This window comes from Leguminivora glycinivorella, chromosome 4, assembly GCF_023078275.1.
Source record: "Leguminivora glycinivorella isolate SPB_JAAS2020 chromosome 4, LegGlyc_1.1, whole genome shotgun sequence".
In the NCBI taxonomy this organism is placed as follows: Eukaryota; Metazoa; Arthropoda; class Insecta; order Lepidoptera; family Tortricidae; genus Leguminivora; species Leguminivora glycinivorella.
The window spans coordinates 26899582-26920689 of NC_062974.1; the positions used below are offsets into that span (position 1 = coordinate 26899582).

Genomic DNA, 21108 nt, shown 5'->3' on the forward strand with positions numbered 1-21108 from the left:
ATCAGGGCATAGCGTCAAGCCCGCCCTGAGCGTCCACTCAGGCGTACATTAAGTAAGACCACAGAATACATAATAGTACAAGTACAGAAGGCTCACTCCCTTGATGTTCACAAAATGCCGCCATTCTAAATTCTTACCTACATTAACAAAAGGGAGCGCACGCGAACAGCCGACATTGAATTCTATTGCGCCGCGCGAAGGTCGTCACGACTGAATGGGCCGCGAACTCTCGGCCCCGGCATGTACTTATAGCGCTGCAATAGAATCGCGGAGTGAGCCGCCCCTGGGAAGACATTTACATTTAGTTATTTCCACTGTCTTCTGCTTACTTACAGTATGTTATAATACGTATTTTTTTTAACTTCAGGGGAAAATGCCACTGCGCTCTCCTGCTGTGACCCATCGCAACCTCCCCACCCTGCTTGCTTCCCAGTACCACTGGACGTGGAAGACCCTTTCTACCAAGACTACCATGTCACTTGCATGGAGTTTGTGCGGTCAGCCCCGGCACCGACTTGTCATTTCGGTGAGTTTCCTCGCATTTACAGTTAGTAAGTATTAGATATTGGTATAAAGCATTGGTGGCGGCCAAAAGAATTTTTGAGGCGGGCCAGATTTACAAAATTTTAAAATGTATTTGACTTATAGAGTGACCAAAAAGAGTAGAAATTAAAAAGTGGAAACAATGTAGTGCCATCCCTTTCAACTTTCAAATCAATATGTGTGAGAAAACGGGACGACACTACGATGTTGCCACTTTTTAATGTCTACTCTTTTTGGTCAGACTGTGCAGTGCTGGCCACATCAGGTACTTACGTACGTAGGTACTTACTATTTTACTATTAAGACCGGTAGCGGGCGGATACAAATGTCAATACAATCCTTCCGTATTTTGCCCTCAGGCAGTACTTTACCCAGCACTGGTAGAAGATCCTTTCTGCCAATATTATTATGGTACCTGCATGCTGTTAGTTTGTACGGTCAGCTCGACAACGACTTGTCATTTCGGTGGGTTTGCCATTAAGGAAATGACAGGCGTTTTGTTATTTCTTCACGGTTGCTTCATAGTCTTCATACCTACATATATTCAAACTCTGCGCCCATAGGCTCCCAGCGCGCACAAGTTATTTACAGAAATCGTGAGGTGTCTGCTTGACGTAGCTGGTGACCGAACAGTTGAGACTTCCTCTCAGAACGTATCAGCATTGCTATAAATCGAGGAAAATAGGTAGCTAAACAGCGGGCCTATTTTAGATTTAAGGTAGCTAATAGTAGTAGTCATAAGTTTTATGCTAAGACTTAGGCAGTCTTAGTTTCTCTATGTAAAATGTAAATTTTCTTCATCGTGTTTGCATTTGAATATATTATGTTCGTGTGTAAATGAGTGCAAAATATTGAATCCGCATTAATATGTTAATTAATATTAACAGCTGTTAAACATAATAAGTAGCCAATAAAGAGTAAACAAGAGTTCGCTCTATCAATATTAATTTCACTTATTATTGCCCATATCAGCCGCGCAATTTTTATAAATGTTCTTATCACTTTTGTATCGCCTGTTATGTTCTTAAAGTTTTGCCTATTAATCAACATCTTCGGTAGTATAGTGGTAAGTATCCCCGCCTGTCACGCGGGAGACCGGGGTTCGATTCCCCGCCGGAGAGACTCTTTTTGTACATTTTTTATAGATGATCTATCTACTTTTAAGTATGTTATAAATTCTTTTCTTTTAATTTAACACTTTTTCTGTATTTTAAAGTGTAGCTAAAAAAATTAATTTATTAGAATATCGTTTTAAAGGTGACAGGCTACTTCGGGTGATAAATTAGTGTCAGAGTGCGTTACGTAGCGTAGTGATCCTGCCATTTAGTGGCCAAAACTTTTAAGTTTACATGCACAAATTGAAACGGAAAAACTGATCATCTCTCAGGGGCAAAACCCCCCTAAAATAAATATGCCAGATTTTTAATGGTGACTTGGTGACAGACAATTTGGTACTATCAGCTGCAAAAGTGCATAGCGAATTTATCAATGAATTCATTCATAATTTCTCCATGCAATTTTGCAGCTCACTGTACAATCAACCACCAGGGACCTCAGGGTGCCTTTTCACACTACTTATTCATTCGAGTGGAGCGATCCGAAACAACGGCGCAGTAAGCGCAGCGCAGTTAACAGTAATATTTTACTTATTTTAGGTCCTCGAGAACAAATGAACCAAGCCACAGCCTACCTCGACGCTTCAACCGTCTACGGGTACTCACCAACCCGCGCCTCTCAACTGAGGACCTTCTCCGGAGGGCTTCTTCGAATGCTGGTGGTTGAAGGAAGGGAACTACTACCACAGTCATTAGATCCCAACGATGGCTGTAACACGGAAGAGATGAACGCTAAGGGGCGGTACTGTTTTGAGACAGGTAAGATGCCTCAAACAACACATGACCACTCCCTGGTTCCCGCTGAAAGTGCTACCCACCCGCTCACTGTTACCTCAGTTACCGTCTCTCAAGAACGCGACTAGTCGACCTGTCTTATCTCACTCATAGCATGATACCTAGCATGGTGCCTAGGAACGCGCTTCTTTCATATATTTGATCGCCACTGTCCGAGGTGTGCCTCAAATCTACGGGTATAACCTGTGCTTCTCAACTGAGGACCTTCTCCGGAGGGCTTCTTCGAATGCTGGTCCATAGTGTCCTCTTTATCAATAGACATTTAGGGACGACTGAAGAAAGATATCATCATGACTTCATGAGTGCACCTTATACTTGTTACCACACCTTTAACCTTAGCCAGATCTAGTATTCTGACTGTTTAGAGACTGATTTTGAAAACGATACAGGTTATAGATTTTTGCCCCGTGCTAAACAAAGAGCTGATCATTATGTCGACAAATCATGTCCGATTTTAAGTATTTTGTCTGAATCTTCAGGACCTGCTTTCAACAACTTTACATGAATTTAACCATGTAGAAAAATTTGGCCATATTAATATATTTCAGAAATTCTGCTTCGCCGACCCTCTAATCAAATTGTTTTCTTGAAATCGAGAGGCATTTCATCTCGTCATCTGTCGTCTGTGACCTTCCAACCAATATTTCCTTATCTTTTCCAGGGGATGACCGAGCCAACGAGAACCTCCACCTCACCACCATGCACCTTCTCTGGGCGCGCCAGCACAACCGGCTCGCCAAGATCCTGTCAACTCTCAACCCGAGCTGGGACGACGAACGGCTCTACCAAGAAGCCAGGAAGATAGTGGGCGCTCAGATGCAGCATATCAGTTATAATGAGTTCCTGCCACTAGTATTAGGTCAGTAGAAACTTAGATTCTAGAAGTCATAAAGAAACCGATCCGAAACCGTCACTCACCTTACACCTAACCAGAATTAATCTGGTCTGGGACTGGGTTCGTCAGCAGTCAGCACAACTGTCTCGACAAGATTCTGTCGACCCTATCCAAGTTGGGACGATGAACGTCTTTACCAGGAAGCCTGGTTCCTATCACTTGTACCAGGTCAGTAGAAACTTTCAAGATCCTGGAATCATAAAGAAATGATTCCCTTACTAAGCAAGGTGGATACTACACATTACACACGCTGGGACGATGAACAGTTTTACCTTTTAGAAGTTAGTTTGTCTTCGTATGTACCACAATTAGGGACTTAGCTATAATGACGAGTTCTTACCACCTAACTATCAGCCAGATTGTCAAAATCCAGTTATAACTGATTGCAAGTGCTTTTGAAACTAAGAAATTAGCACGTTTCAAAGAAACTTCGACTACAAACTTCTCAAGTGTTCTTTTTCCACAGGGAACGACGTGATGTGGGCCCTGAACCTGTCCCTAGTGCCAACGGGCCACTCCAGCTCATACAGCCCTCGTGTAGACGCTTCCATGGCCAACCACTTCTCCGCTGCCGCCTTTAGATTTGCACATACTTTGCTACCGGTAAGACAATGCATACATTTATGGCATATATACCACTTCATGGCTGCACATAATTATTTCCGACGGAACTTTGAATGAGTCAAGAGGGCCTTGTTTCGACTAACCATAGCCTAGTCCATTGAAAAACTGTCTTAGGGCTTCCACCTTCCACAACAAAGGTTTCTTGGATAATTTTACACCAGATTCTGTACCGTTTCTTTGATGGCTACTTCTCAGTTCTCGAGGTTTCTTGACTCTTTTTTGCAGCAGATTCTGATGCATTTTTACTTTTTATTCCAGGGTTTAATCCATTCCTTCGACGCAGACACTGGCTCAGTGGACTACATCCACCTTCACGAGATGTTATTCAACCCCTACATGCTGTATCGGGAGACGGGACCAAGGAAATCTGTCTTTTCTGCCATGAACACCCCAGTCCATGGTGTAGATCCTCATGTGACCGATGAGGTGAGTGGATATTGCTATTAATCAATTAACTCTGAAGAAAAACTTGAGATAAGTTTAGAAAGAAGAAATTTATTCAGAAAACGCTTAAATTTAGGAATTACATAGACAGTACGACTAATTTATTGGTAAGCGTCACTGAAAGGGTCTCCACTCAGCTTAATGTCAAGATACCACTTAAGGATCTCGACGCTGGTCTTCCGTGGAAACCCTTCCGAGAGATTTTCATGTTAATCCTCCGGGTCTGTGCTAAAAAGTTCTTCTCTTTCATTAGCTTCTTCAAGTACCTGCTGAGAAATGATTTTGATTTGACTGCCTTTTCTCTCTGCCAGCTAAGCAACCACCTGTTCGAGCGGCCCACCACTGCCATCACCACCAACACCACCAACAGCTCCCTCCCCGCGCACCCCTGCGGCCTCGACCTCGTCTCCCTCAACATCCAGCGAGGGAGGGACCACGGGCTACCTCCATACCCAGCATGGAGGGAACACTGTGGGTTCAAGAGGCCTAGGAGCTTTGGAGAGCTGAGGGGAGTGCTGAATGAAGTGTCTTGGACAAGAATCAGTACTATTTACAGGTAAGAACTGTTAAGAAAAGCAGAATCTCTTCAAAAGTGGCTGTGACCATTTCTCCCTCAACGGAGAGACCATGGCTTACCATCGTACCCAACTTGAAGGAAACATTGTGGATTTAAGAAGCCTAGAAGCTTTGGGGAGCTGAGAGGAGTGCTGAATGAAGTGTCTTGGACAAGAATCAGTACTATTTACAGGTAAGCAGAAAAGCAGAATCTCTTCAAAAGTGGCTGTGACCTTTTCTCCCTCTGCATACAGGGAAGGAGGGAGCCTACCTTCAGACCCGGCTTGAAGGAAACACTAAATTTAAGGAACCGAGGAGTTTTAGAAAGCTGAGAGGAGTGATGACTGATGAATGAACTACCTATTTAATAGGTAAAACATTTTTACAAAGTCAGATTTTATTTACCAATCGATATCGGTAATAAAAATCTAACCGATGACTGAAGCACATTTCACAACATCTGTTAAGATCATTTCCAAATCTTTCCTTGAAGTAGTACATTACATCAGAGGCCGGGAAAATGAGGATTTCCGGCCAAGTGGGTATATACGGCCGAGCGAGCGTGCGAGCGAGGCCGGATAGGGATACGAGGCCGGGAATCCGTTTTCTACTGGGGACGCTATTGCTATGTCTTGTATGGGAACCCTGCATTTTATGATTAAGCACTGAGACTTGGCACAGTTGTTCATTGGGTGGCCCTGAGTAGATAAAGATCGGGAGGCATCGAGAGCCCCCCTTAATTTAGGAGGGAGGAGGGGGGAAGGCTGGCGCCTCCGCGCTTCCTTTGAAACCATATTTCTCTAAAACTATACAAAATAGGGCATGCGATATATCATTTTCGGATAAATGAAGGACGAGGAATTCATTTTTGGAACAAAAAAAATGTATTTTAGAACAAAAATACAAAATAAAATGGGAAAATCTGAAAACGAGATTTTTTTTTATACATATTATTGCACATTTTATGAAAACTGTAATGGTTTTTTTCTAAATAAAAAATATTATTTAATAGCTACATTTATCTAGTTTTAGAAAATGTATAATTTGTTATAGAAATATATTATACGACGAGTGATAAAAATTAATTTACAACGCCCGATAGGGTGATTTGAATGCTCATTTCAATAAGTTTTGTCAATGATTTCAGGTATAATCACTATTTTTAACACACGAAAGCCGTAATCATTGTATTTTATGGCTATTTTAGTGATTAATGTACATAAATAAAAAAATACAAATACAAAAAATAAAAAAAATATTAAATGTGATAACTTTTTTATAACATTATCCTATTATGTTCTTTCTATACAATATATATCTAAAAGCAATAAATATGAATGAAAAGCCACATTTATGTAGTTTATAAAAATATATAGTTTGTTACATAAATATATTACGAAACACGAGATAAAAAATAATGAAAGTGACGTGGCAGGGCGATCTTGATGTACGGTACGGGTCAGCTTGTATGATTCGATGAGGTGAGGTAAAGGTACTCAAAGCTCTCAAAAAGTGTAGTTATTTAGAGTACTTCAAATTAAACAACATACTCCTATATAGTCTGAATTTAACTATTTATATCACATGAAATGATCGATTGATATGATAGGTCAGATATATACATCTGATCCTAATACATCTTGTGAAATAGTAGTTATCTATATGATTTGCATAATTTATGGATAATTCTTACTTGACATATTTATTATTCCAGATCTGCGTCCTGTACTTTGGTTAACGAGTGCCGAAAATAGTTATTAACCAAAAAAGACCGCCAAATTAACAGCATTTCACCGACAAAAGCTGCCTTGCACCATTTTTGTAAGGGTTATAGGCAGCGCCGGCCCGTGAACTCGATCAGGGTAGAGCGAGTTTGAGTTTTGGCGCCCTTGGAAAGAAGTTTTACTACGTAGGAAAATAAATCGCTAGCGTAGCGAGCGCGATTTTTTTTTAGTAATGCCGTAATTTGAAGATTAACGCAATACGCGCGATTCTTTTTCCTATTGACTCTATTAATTAAGACAACCCGCCAGCGGGGAATCCGCTAACTTTCAAGCTTTTATCGTCTGCAGAGCTGCGGTCTTTGACATATTTTGGGGTATTTTGACTTCACAAGGCGCCTATGTTCCCGACTTTTAGGCCTTATATTTCGCTATCACTACTCATATTTTTTTATAATACTAAGAGTTAATTAAGAGATTAATTGTGGACTCGATCGTCACCGTCGGGATGCCCATTTCGGTATTTTGCCACTAAGTGATCTGAGTGCTTTGAAATTCGCTCACCATCTGCTGTGACTCACACAATTGCGCCTCTCTGAGACGTTTTGCGCCTTTGGCTTTATGAGGAACTCCGCTTTAGACTATCGGGTAGACTCATATTTTTGCATTTTGATAGCGACGTAACTTTGCCGTTCGCCGCACAACAACGTGGTTCGTCAAGGGCTAGAATCCTCCTTTCCTTTTACGGCGCCCTTATGAATGGCAATGTGGTGCAACTTTCCACTTAATCTGAATTACAAATCTAGATTTTCAATAGGTGGATTCATTTCCGACTCCTCTCGCCATTTTGTGATATGTGCGCACCCACGCAACGTACCTATAATTTTTTGTATGGCTTTTTCCACAATCTCAATTTTGGCGCCCCCTTATCATGTGGCGCCTCGAGCGGCCGCTCCACTCGCTCTACCCTTAATCCGGCCCTGGTTATAGGTATATCAAGGTGTCCATTTATGGGGTCAACTGAACCCAATTCAAAATTTGCCATTATTTGCTACTTGTGGCTGGACGAAAGTCTGTAACAATTGGGATTTGGGAGCCTACTTGCCCGCAACGTTGCCTGTTTCTGCAGAAACATGCCTCGAAATTGTCGGATGCAGGTATAAAAAACAGTGCCGCGTAAGGTGCAATCGTAAAAAAAGGCTTTTTAAATTAAATGTTCGGAGCTGATGTGCTTATGCAGTGGATGTTGTTATATGTACATAATTAAATTCAGACTATTCATGTTGTTTTATTTGAATAACTCAAAATAGCTACACTTTTTGAGAGCCTTGAGTACTAGCCCCGATACACATTTTTCGTCTAGTCAGACCATTTTTTGAGGTTCTCCTTTGTACAAAAGCAATGTCTTAGTTCAAAAATCATTAATGTTTAATGCTAATACGAATCTAGTTTATTTTTTATGGCACTATTGCGCAATAACTAACTATCATTGATACTGAAAGGAAGAATATGACGATTTTTATTTTATCTTTTATGGATGGGTAAAACCGATTTAAGGGGGCCCAAAGGAAGTAACTAAATTCTGCTAGTAAACTAAAAAATCTTCAAGCCTGTGCATGCAGAACTGCTTTAGGAGAGGAGAACGTGATTAAGACATTTTTTTTGCAATATAAGTCACATGCAATTTTATTTTACAATCAAAATAAACTATACTATAGGACTTTTACAATTTTCTGTACTGGGTCGTGATATACCTACATGTGTAAACGTTATTAGAATAAGTATATTTCTGTATTACTAGACTAACTCCACTGCATAGCGGGTAGTACCTTTACCTCACCTCATCGAATAATGCAAGCTGACCCGTACATTAAAATTTTCATTTTCATTATTTTTTATCTCGCGTTTCGTAATATATTTGTATAACAAACTATATATTTTTATAAACTGCATAAATGTGGCTTTTTATTGATATTTATTGCTTTTAGATATATATTGTGTAGAAAGAACAAAATAGGATAATGTTAAAAAAAATAATCACATTTTTAATATTTTTTAAAAAATTTGTATTTTTTTTTATTTTAAGTACATTAATCACTAAAATAGCCATAAACTACAATGATTACGGCTTTCGTGTGTTAAAAATAGTGATTATACCTGAAATCATTGACAAAACTTATTGAAATGAGCATTCAAATCACCCTATCGGGCGATGTAAATTATTTTTTATCACTCGTCGTATAATATATTTCTATAACAAATTATACATTTTCTAAAACTAGATAAATGTAGCTATTAAATAATATTTTTTATTTAGAAAAAACCATTACAGTTTTCATAAAATGTGCAATAATATGTATAAAAAAAAATCTCGTTTTCAGATTTTCCCATTTTATTTTGTATTTTTGTTCTAAAATACATTTTTTTTGTTCCAAAAATGAATTCCTCGTCCTTCATTTATCCGAAAATGATATATCGCATGCCCTATTTTGTATAGTTTTAGAGAAATATGGTTTCAAAGGAAGCGCGGCGGCGCCAGCCTTCCCCCTCTTCCCTCCTAAATTAAGGGGGGCTCTCAATGCCTCCCGATCTTTATCTACTCAGGGCCACCCAAGGAACAACCTGTGCCAAGTCTCAGTGCTTAATCATAAAATGCAGGGTGTTGTGCAATAGCGTCCCCAGGAGGCATGTATAGTGCTTTTCTCAAACATACAATGAAATAAAATAAAAATGCTCTAAAGGACAATATTCAATTCAATTCAATTCAAAATATCTTTATTCATGTAGGCCTAGTTACAAGCTCTTATGAATATGTCTAGAATATTTCTAGGAAAAATCCAATGTCCAAAAAAATACAATATTAATTTCATCAACAATAATAATAATAATAAACGTAAGCTTGGGCCCTGCCCCGCTGCTGGCGGCACCCTAGGTTAGGTTTTTTATAATGTGTTTATATGTGTTTTATATTGTTTTGTATGTGTTTTTGTATTTTACTTTTATATTCATATTATAAACAGCCTAGCCTAAGAAAGAAAATAAATAAAGAGTATAATAAACGTAAAAATAAGAAACCATTTCGAATAACAATTAATCCCACGTTGTTTTATCATTCATGTAGTCTTGTGTTGTATAATAAGCTTTGGAAATGAGTACACGCTTTACATGATTCTTAAATTTATTAATTGACAAGTCAGTAATATGATTCGGAAGTTTATTATAAAATCGAACACAATTACCCATGAATGATTTTTTAATTTTACAGAGCCGTGTGAAGGGCACCGCGAGTTTATGTTTATTTCTAGTATTTATATTATGTACATCACAATTTTTCTTAAAATTACAAATGGTTTTATGTACATACATAATATTCTCATAAATATATTGACAATGCACTGTCATTATATTAATGTCCTTAAATTTATCTCTAAGTGAGTCTCTATGGTTCATTTTATATATTGCTCGAATAGCCCTCTTCTGCAGAATAAATATGGTATTTATCTCTGAAGCACTGCCCCAAAGTAAAATACCATATGACATAATGCTGTGAAAGTAACTAAAATAAACTAATCGAGCTGTTTTCACGTCTGTTAACTGACGGATCTTGCTCACTGCAAAAGCTGCAGAACTAAGTCTATTCGAGAGGTTAACAATATGGGGACCCCACTGAAGTTTAGAATCTAAAGTTATACCAAGAAAAACTGTACTATCTACCAGTTCTAATTCCTCATCCTTCACAACGACACTTGTTTGCTCATTCCTTACGTTACTATTAGTGACAAACTTAATACATTTAGTCTTTTTTTCATTTAATAATAAATTATTAGCATTGAACCAGTTCACTACTTTAGAGATAGCATTGTTTACATCACTGTGAGCTTGTTGCTGTCGTTTGAGTTTGAAAATAAGTGAGGTGTCGTCTGCAAACAATACTATATCATGGTGGGTCTTTACAAGGAATGGCAAGTCATTTATGTAGATAAGGAACAGGAAAGGCCCCAATATTGATCCCTGTGGTACACCCATAGAGACCAATGACCCAGTTGATCTCTGTCCATTGACATCTACCCTTTGTATTCTACCATTTAAGTAGGACTTGAGTAAATCTAGTGCTGATCCTCTGACTCCATAATAATGTAGTTTCCTGATCAATGTTTCATGACAAACACAGTCGAAGGCCTTAGATAAATCACAAAAGATACCTAAAGCATCTTGTGACTCCTCCCAGGCATCGAAAATATGCTTAATTAGCTCAACACCAGCATCGGTTGTCGAGCGACCCCGTGTGAAGCCAAATTGCTTATTATGCATTAAATTATTAACGTTAAAATGTCGTGCTAATTGAGAAAGAACTAATTTTTCAAATATTTTACTGAAAGTTGGCAGCACAGATATTGGTCTAAAGTTAGTGGGCTGAGAGTGGCTGCCGGATTTAAATAAAGGAGTTATTTTGCTATGTTTCATTAGATCAGGAAACTCGCCGCAGTCAACACTGTTGTTGAATATAACTGCTAAGTCAGGCGCTACAACCTCAACTAAGGATTTTACGGCATGGACGGAGACCCCCCAGAGGTCACTAGTTTTTTTGACATTAATTGATTTAAATGCCTTTACTATATCTGAGGTACAAACATGTTCAAAATAAAGGTCTCTACAACACTCAGGAACGTTTTCCTCTAATAATGTGACGGCAGATAAGGGTGATGAATTTAAATCCTTAGTTGTGAATGCTGGTATCTCGGTGAAAAATTTTTCGAACTCTGTTGCTACTTCAAAATTGGAATCTGTAATTTTGTTATCAATATTCAGTTTAATATCTTTTACTGCGTGTTTCGAGCGACCAGTTTCCACATTAATTACTTTCCACGTTGCTTTAATAATGTCAGAGCTATTTTTTATTTTATTACTAAGATAATTTCGCTTAGCGATATGACAATCTATCTTGAACTTCTTCGAATATTGCTTAACATATTATTTTATAAATAAAGTTACTTTGCAGGCCTAGGCCTAAAAAATAATATGAAATCCCTTTACAGTCCTCTCGAGTTGTTGCGCCCAAAAAGCGATACTTCCCAGCCCATTTTAAGGAACGTAAAGACAATATTTCATTGCATGTTTGAGAAAAGTTTATTTACCTGAAAACTGAAGAAAACAAATAACTGATCCAGATTACTGCCGGATACATGAGTTATGTTTACATACAAACATACAAAGGTTCTTCGAATCGCATGCCCTACTGCCCAACATCCAAAATAAAACTATACTTTCATGAAGTCATCTGTAACCTTATGATGGTCGGGCTTATCGAAGCTAAAGCTTGATATTAGAGAGCTTGGCTCTTTCTATCGCGGAGTGTTAGAAAGTGATGGCAGTTCCATCGCGTGGGTAAGTTTGTCCATCATACGTTTGGACGGTTAATCTAATTATGGTCTGCCTGCTTGTCTGATGCGCATCTTGTAAGTATATAAAATTAGTGCAAACACTTCAAACAGTCCTTCATCATCCTCCTTGCGTTATCCCGGCATTTTCCACGGCTCATGGGAGTCTGGGGTCCGCTTTGACAACTAATCCCAAGATTTGGCGTAGGCACTAGTTTTTACGAAAGCGACTGCCATCTGACCTTCCAACCCAAAGGGTTAACTAGACCTTATTGGAATTAGTCCGGTTTCCTTACGATGTTTTCCTTCACCGAAAAGCGACTGGGAAATATTAAATGACATTTCGCACATAAATTCCGAAAAACTCATTGTTGCGAGTGCGAGCCGGGATTCGAACTCGCGACCTCCGGAACGAAAGTCGCACGTACTTACCGCTAGGCTACCAGTATCCTTCGATGTTTAGATATTTGTATTTCATTCTGAAAAACAGATTTCTGTAGCCAAGAGACATCGTTGATGTTTCGCGAATATCGAAACGGAGTCTAGCTTTGTCGCGTCAGTGACGAGCTAGCTACTTTACTTACGATATGATTACGAAGCCGTAAGCGATTTTGACGGTAAACCAGGTACCCGGTATCTTGAAGACTTCTGCAGGTTTAATTATTACCTAATTCGACTAAAGCAAGAAATAAATTCTATGATGACACAAATACCACACTTTGCTGCATCTAAAATTAGCTAAACGGACTGGCAATATCTTTAATTCAGTTATGTCAGGAATAAAACAATAAATATTAACAAGTAGAGTTCCAGTTTTCAATTCAATTTAAATATGTTTTGACAGAATATATCAGCATCATTCAGTTTCCAAAATAACTTCTGAATTTAAATATATCAATACATAGTAATACATACTAAATAGCTTGCCCGTGTCAAATCTACATATGTATTCAAAATAGACACAATGCAGTAACAGCAATGGGAATTCAAATAAAAATCCTGACAATTTCCCGCCATTATTTGTCATATTCATAGAAGTTTTTTTTTGATACAGATAAAAAAAATGGGTAGGTACCTACATGAACAAAATTACATACATGTAGAAACTAAGACTAAGATTAAGCATACAACTTAATAGCTAGCTTATTTCTAAAATAGGCCCTTGAGGCATTGTACCAACTTACGAAGGATGCTGCATGGCGACATTTCATCGCTGTATCGGAAGGCTGATACGTTGTGCGAGGAAGTCGCCAGTTCTTCGCTTATTGAGCGCTTCACATAAGGTCAGTGCGGGCAAGACCGGCATAGTTTATTTGAAATAAAGTTTGAGTGGATAAAACTCTACACCGTGTTTCCAGTATCACTCAAAACCTCAGACACCCCAACTGATTTTTATTTTTATAAACGTATCTACAATGTTCATTTTTTAATCTGATGATAATTATTTTTTTTAATTGAATTTTTAATTTTCTGTGCAGTTCTACTCGGCTTTTAACTCTACACTCAATAAAATAATTGCTAGCTACCATCATAAACCTTCAAACTGTTTAATTGTGTATGTTACTGCAACGACATAAGGTTTACCAATAGACAGCTATGTCACTGTAAAGCACTTTAACCTGTGTCACAGTAAACTTCAAATTGGACAAGTGACGCAGTAAGCAAATTTAAACCTAACATTCAAAATGACAAGGTTGTAATTAGGTACGAGTTCAATTAAACTGACGTACAACGTCTATCTCGTAGCGGAAAAAATAATCGTCCAAGTAACCAGCCAGTATTAATACCCTTAAATACTGAAAAAGGTATACAACCTCTAACAATATGATATGCACAATGTTGTATTACGAATTTGTAGAATGGGCACGTAAACAATAACTAATAATATAAATTAAAACAAAAAATATTATCCCCATCAAGATATAGCTCAATCGATTCTACTCTCGATTCTGAACAAACAGTTTTCAGGTTTTTAGTGTTAAGTGAAACACGGTGTATAATTAATGTAGTCTGGCGTAATGCGCATGGTCCTATGAGATAGCAAATATTATATTTTACAAAGCTTTTATAATATTTTGCTGAAATAAGGTACTTTTAAGTCATAAAAATCACATTTTATAAGGCTCGGCGGGTTGACCGTCCTCCCGCTATGGGTACAGAAAGACCGTCTAGTGCTTGTTGTCGCGTAATTTCATATGAGACTAGGTTCCAAAATCATGATCATTGTTATTTTACGTAATAACAGGGCAGAATGTGCTAGATAATTAATAAAATAATGTTAAAATTTTGAACATATAAGCATTTTTCTATTTATAAAGCAAGACCGGCATAAGTCCCGTAGATGGGGTTCATAACCTTTTCTTTTCAGGTCCAGATATTGCATAATACTGTTTTTACAACGAACACCTGCGATACAATTTAGTCACGATATTACAGACTCATATAAATCCAACTACTTATCTGTTTTTGAAACTTTTTTATTAAGAAAAGGTAATAGGATATTATGATGTCGTGAATTGGTTTGGTAACATTTCTTAGCAATGCTTGGTTTTTCTATAGTTACTACCAGAGTTACCACCTCCCTGAGCTACCACCCCCGAAAACCTATTGACGACACCCATGACGACTTTTTGTCAAAGTGACAGCCAGCAATATCAATTAACATTCGGGTAGCCGTAAAATAGTCGGTCAAAAGTGTCAAAACCGTTTTAAAGGGTACCCATACGGTCCCTGTTGGGTAATGCTGATTATAAAAATAATAACCAACTTGAAACCCTACTCTCTTTTGAAATATTTGTCGCCGCATGTTGCACAATCTAAATATACTTAAACAAAAATAATAAAAAACGGTTAGAGCTTACGATAATTCTACCAACTTAAATTTGATGATGAATAATGCAGTGTAGACTTACTTCTGTTCACCTCTTATCATTCTTCACAACCATGTCACATATATTTTATTTTTACTATACTTTCGAATGATTTTAGTAACACCATACGAATCATTATCAAAACTGTATTTCTAAGTTAAAATCAAAAACGGTACAACTATCATAAGCCAAAAACGTACCTATATATTGATACTGTTTAGACTCGACTTATTTCCAATAAAGCCTAAAAAAGGTTGGCAACTCCTTGTTTATCATATGCCGGTCTTGCCTTTCTCTTTTATGCCGGACTTTCTGACTAGGCACAATTTCTAAGTTACATATTTCAGAACATAAAACTAGAAATTGAGCGCGTTTTGAGTAGAATAATAGTACTAGCCAGAAATAACGGTTATTAAATGACTGCGTTACATACATGATATACAAATATTCCGACTGCTTCTATTTTATTTTATTTTTTTGCGGAACCATGTTGAACTTGATGTTCGAGTTCGAAACGAGAAACAAGTTTATTGTTAACTAGTGTTCGTCCTAGGGATATGTATTGAAGACCAATGGATTAAGGATGAAAAACTGCTATACCTCCAGAGGTGTGAGAGGCGTAGATATATAAACAAAAAAGTTATAGTCAATAGACGGTCTTTCCGGGTAGACGGTCTTCTCCACACTGACCTTACCTTAGTATCAAATAAGTACCTAGACATAGTCAATCGTTCCAAGTTAGCTCTAACTTTACAGTACTCATAAGAAATTCAAAACATGTCCAATAATAACAATTTGTTACTATTCGCGATCTATTTTCGGTGAGGTCGTCGACTTGAACACTTTACATTAATAACGGACCAACTCACACATTCAGTTCGTCCAACATTCACATCAAACTTCAGAAAAAATCATAGACCTTAACACAAACCGTTTAGGTCTAATTCTTAACTTATAAGAAGAAATAGCAAAGTTAGGAGCTCTAATAAGGAATTATATCACTGGTAGTTCAAGAGTCAAACGCAAATATATCTTTGTCACATTATAGTATTTAGACCACCGTTTCCCGAATAACATTGAAATTATACAACTGTTTTTAACATTTTCATTCATTCAATCAACAGCTTGTCATATCCGTCGCGAAGGACCATTGTATGCAAATTCTTAATTCGAATTAATAGTAATTTACTTGTTAGGTAATCGGAGATTATTCATTGTAGAAATTTCACTTTTTTTGTTCACTTTCTAGTTGTAATTCGAAGAATTTAAACAGCGTCATGTGGCAGCACGGAGAAAAAACTTGTAGTGGGCGTAACAACGAAAGTAAATGACACATGATTTAAACACGTCTTTACATGTCTGAGTGTACAAATTAGTCAGTTACTTAACAATGATACGTAATTAACCCCCAGGGCAGCTTGTGGCGAGCTGAATGGGGAGTGGCGTCCCTTGGGTCCCATGCCCCCGAGAGTCGGTCAGGCCCCTCCCTCCGGCTTGCCTTCGCTGGCCGGCCGGAGTGAACACTGAGCAGGGGCCGCAGGACTCTCACCTTTGGCTTGCCTTCACCGGCCGTCCAGAGTGGGGTGCCAGAGCTATATGCTCGCAGGGTGGAAGTGAAATATGCATAAGACGCGAGTTGGCACAGTGGCTGTTTCGTAGAGACTGGGTAGAAAGCGGCGCACACCTTTCCACACCCTGAGCCGCTCACGCTATCACTGTGCCCTTGTCGCTCCGTGAGAGCAGCCGTTTTCAGGGACCCATATAGTGAGTTGGCGAGTCACCGCCTGCCTATTTTTTCATGTTTTTATATAACATATGATCAAGGCAGGTGCCATAGAACGGTCACTAGTACTAGTACATTAACATCTCAACCCAATAGCCCACTTTATTTTGTCTCTTTTCATTGCAATAGTTTTACACTAACCGGGGCTTGTCCTTGGGTGCATTACTATATAGTGCATACAGGGATAAGCGTCGGTTGGTGTCACATCACCTTTTAGATTAAATTGTCTTAAAGGGCCTCTGCGCTGTTGGCTTCGGCCCCACGCACGCCTTCCAAATGTCCGGGACCCCATGGTCCCGAGATAAACGAAATACGTAATTGTATATTCTTAATTATTCCTAACTTTTGGAACTATTTTTGAATTTACAACTGTAAAGGGTTACCAATCAATGGAAAGGGTTTTTGCATTTTTATCAACTTTAATGGGTTCGGTTGGATTATAATTATATGCATTGGAAATTGGAATTCACCGCAGAATCGTCAGAATTTAGAGGATAATAGAGGAAAATAGAGAGGAAGTGAAAACCTTTAAATCTAACAGTTATTTATTTATTGTTTCAGCCACGTAGATGATATAGATCTCTATACTGGTGCTTTGGCTGAAGAACCGAACGGCAGACTATTAGGACCTACCCTGACCTGCCTCATCGCTGACCAGTTCTTGAGGATCAAGGTTGGAGACCGGTTTTGGTACGAGACTGAGGATGAGTCTGCTGGCTTTACTATCGGTAAGTAATTATGTCTAAGAATCTAAGAACTCGTGAGGCAGGTCGAAGTCGTTGCTATTTTGTTTGCCTATGTTTCGACATCTGTCAGTTAGTTCTGTTATAACTTAAACTGGAACCTAAATTGTCCTTAAGTATCAAGCTGATAGGTATGTAATACTATTTACGTTTTGTAATCTATAGGACCGTGTCAATTTCCTTATTGGAACATATTCCCTAGACTCATGGAGATTTAAATCTAACAGGCGTCTACCGCCTAAGGCCGTTTTCACATTATCTGATCCGATATCGGACGTCGGAAGGATTGCAGTAGAAAAAATCCAAGATGGCGCCTGTAATGTATGGGATATCGGTCCGACATCCGATATCGGATCGGATAATGTGAAAACGCACTAACGATATATCCTAGTTTCGAGTTGCTATTGGCACACAGGTGTGTCTGCAATATTAAATTAAATCTGCTGGTCTAATTAATCTTATTAATTTTAACAGAACAACTGACAGAGATCCGGAAAACTACACTCGCAGGGGTGATCTGCGCGAACGAACAACTATTGGCTCAAGCGCAGCCACGAGTCATGGAGCTTGTAGGGGAAACCAACCCGTTGGTAGCTTGTACGGAACTGCCGCAGCCTGCTTGGGACCCATGGAAAGAATAATTTGACATTAGGCAATTCGTTATAATTCCTGACTGTAGATATTCTTAAAGGATGTCACATAAAGAAGATAGTTTAAGGATTACTCAAACTAGAATGGTAAGGATTGATTCGCCAATTTATATAGAAAAAGTGCCTTGTAAAGAAAAAGTCGTTATAGAAAATAGGTTTTGACATGGCCTGTCCCAATCCGTTCTAGCATGAGTCATCCTTTAAATGGTTACCTAATTATAAAACCAACCAAAGTATGTAGCTACATTAATTCTGAAATTTTAAGAACATCCAGAATTTTTAAATTTTGGGATAAATGCTTACCTATTCCTTGCAGAAGCTAAAGAGATTATATATTTTTTCGAATGGTCTCTGATTATCGAACAAAAGATTTATAACATTTTGAAGGCACTTTATCAAATATCAAATATCTTTATTTTGCATAAATAAAAAACTAATAAATAAATAATAAATAAATAAATAAATATTTCACCAGCAGCTGGCATGCAAAAAACACAAACATAATATATACAACTCTAGTTTTCTAAGCGAAATTTTGTAGGTACATGTCAATTATTATAATTCCCAAGCTAATAAATATTCAATATGTCATACTTAAACTAATTTCAAATTACAATTGTCTTAGTCTATTAATTATATGTAAAGTAGTCAAAAAATTCATCAATTGAATAAAAACAGTACAATTTAGAGTACATTAATTAGATTTACATTCTGTACAGTGCTAAAAATAAAAAATAAATGATTTTGTAAACATTGAAAGTTCCTTGAATTTATATTCAAATTGGAGGATATGATACTTGTAATTTATTTAATCGTATGGCATACACAAAAAAACAGGCAGTTATATGAATGTCAAAGAATACACATTAAAATACAATTACAATTTAAACTAAATGTCAATATTCAGTGCGCTCAGCCACGCAATTGCGTCGGGTGTTAGGCGCAGCAGATCTTCTGGTGATCCCGAGTATGAGTGCAGAGGGCATCGCTGAATTATATGCTCCATTATAGTTTGGACTTCTTCGCCACACTCGCACATTGCAGAGTCTTTCCATCCCCATTTGTGCAGACAGTAATTGCAGCGACCGTGACCCGTTCTCAGTCTATTTAAGCGACACCACAATTTCTGGGGGAGGTTGAAACCTAATGGTTTAGAAGTCGGATCTATGTGGGATCCAGCAGAAGCAGTAGTCCATTCAGTTTTCCATGCTTCAGTCACATTGAAACCAATTTAAAATTTGTCCATACTTGTAATAGTAAATCGATATGTATTTGAAGTCGACCTTCGTTGTCCGCATTCCACACATTGCACTGTAGTAGGTAAGTGTTTGACAACAGATTGTGGTTGGCGTCAGGACAACTTAAAATCAGGAAGCCGACGACACGATGTAATAAACAGATGATTTTTATTGTCATCCACTTCGAATAGGAACCAACAGACACTGCCATGAAAGTATCTCACTACAGTATAAATTAGTGGTGGGCCAAAGGCCCGCGGGTCATATCCGGCCATGGAAAGGATCCAGCCCTCCGCCAGTCCTTCAAAATAGTAATAAATGGCCAGCTCCACACTAGAAATGAAATTTTTGTCTCGCTACAAAAAAAGACAAAACCCATCGCTTTAATTGGTAACCCTTTAAAACCCCCTTTTAAACCTGGCCCTCTAAGCTTCTTTCAATTTCGGTCCCCAATGAAAAAACTGCCCACCACTGCTATAGATGTAAGGATAAGTGATAATTATCAGTATATACTCGCAAAAACTTTAAGAAGCTACTAGATTAAACACCATTGCGAATTTATTTCTTAAGACTGGGTTAAGTTTTTTATTATGAGAAGTAAGCTAAGCACAGAAAGAACACCAACCACTGGTATATTTTTTCGCCCACATTTTTCTGTAAAAAAAAATAATTAAATAGGTAATATATTCTAGTACCTACATAGGTCAACGAGGCTTGAATTTCTATTTACTTACGTTGTAATTTATGTAATTATACTATTGTAAATTTATATAACTAATAACTTATAAAATTATAAGTTTTTTAATTTTATAACCAAATCGAATCGGTATTATCTACCAAATTATGTTCCTATGCTTAGAGAATAAATATGACAAATACTTATAATAAACCCATTTGTATTTTAGTTAATAAAACCGTTTAACAGTTGTTTTGTTTTTCTTATTCATCTTTTTTCCACGTTTTTTTTTTCTTAAATTACAGTATTATAGTCTGGTAGGTATCCCTTATTTTACTGACTGGCAAAAACTGGTAAATATTTCATTCTAAAACTTATCAAAACATAAAGCAACCTGACTCACTGTTGCCATCTCCTATAAGGCATAAGGTGGGAAGCTGGTGACCTTGCCACTACTTTTACAGCGACATATTCAAAACCCAAACAAATTTCAACTTTATACCAATCTGAATAGGTACTAGGATACATTTTAGAGACGGTAAAGTTAAGTTTGTCAATTTGTATATGGAACACTTATGTCATGAACGACAAAAGAATTTTCAATGAGATGAAATGTCACCGAAGGAACTCATTGAAGTGTAGTGTAGCCATGGGATGGACTTTTTGGTAAAATTGTCTACGAATTTGGGGAGCATGTGTGCTTAAGCTGTCTTTAGTGACCGTGTGAAGGTCTCAGTTTCAGTTGTCTGTCCATATGTTCTCTACATACTTACCACATTTAAGTGTCAATCGAGACTCAAAAGACATTGGTCCACAGGCAGACAAAAATCCGGTAAGCAATGGGCTTGCTGTTTGTCTATATGTACATGCACATCTCCCAAGTCCCAAATACCTGAAATAAAAATTATATTCCGGACTTCAAATCTAGGGTGAACGAACGGGCATCTTCTGGGCGAGCTCACTCCATCGAACCGTATCGGCTAGTCTGTGGCCCATTTATAATAAGTAAATAGATAAATAAATTTGTGACTCGGAAGGTGTGCATGTGTTGACTTTTTAGACAACTGCCTAATGAAAT

At 37.8% G+C, this 21108-nt stretch overlaps 1 protein-coding gene and 1 non-coding gene across 2 annotated transcripts in view; both read left to right on the forward strand.

Moving 5' to 3' along the window:
• The window catches only part of LOC125225115 (peroxidase-like), a 37724-nt gene extending 17471 nt beyond the window's left edge, over positions 1–20253 (forward strand). The window contains exons 7-14 of the mRNA XM_048128673.1: positions 368–526; positions 2199–2417; positions 3115–3312; positions 3815–3951; positions 4231–4398; positions 4728–4972; positions 17285–17451; positions 17941–20253. Coding sequence (XP_047984630.1) covers positions 368–526; positions 2199–2417; positions 3115–3312; positions 3815–3951; positions 4231–4398; positions 4728–4972; positions 17285–17451; positions 17941–18107 — 1460 coding nt within the window. The 3' untranslated portion in view covers positions 18108–20253. The remainder of the gene's footprint in view (positions 1–367; positions 527–2198; positions 2418–3114; positions 3313–3814; positions 3952–4230; positions 4399–4727; positions 4973–17284; positions 17452–17940) is intronic.
• On the forward strand, positions 1593–1664 carry Trnad-guc. The gene has a single exon. It is a non-coding gene; the product is annotated as a tRNA-Asp (tRNA).
• Positions 20254–21108: the final 855 nt, after the last annotated feature.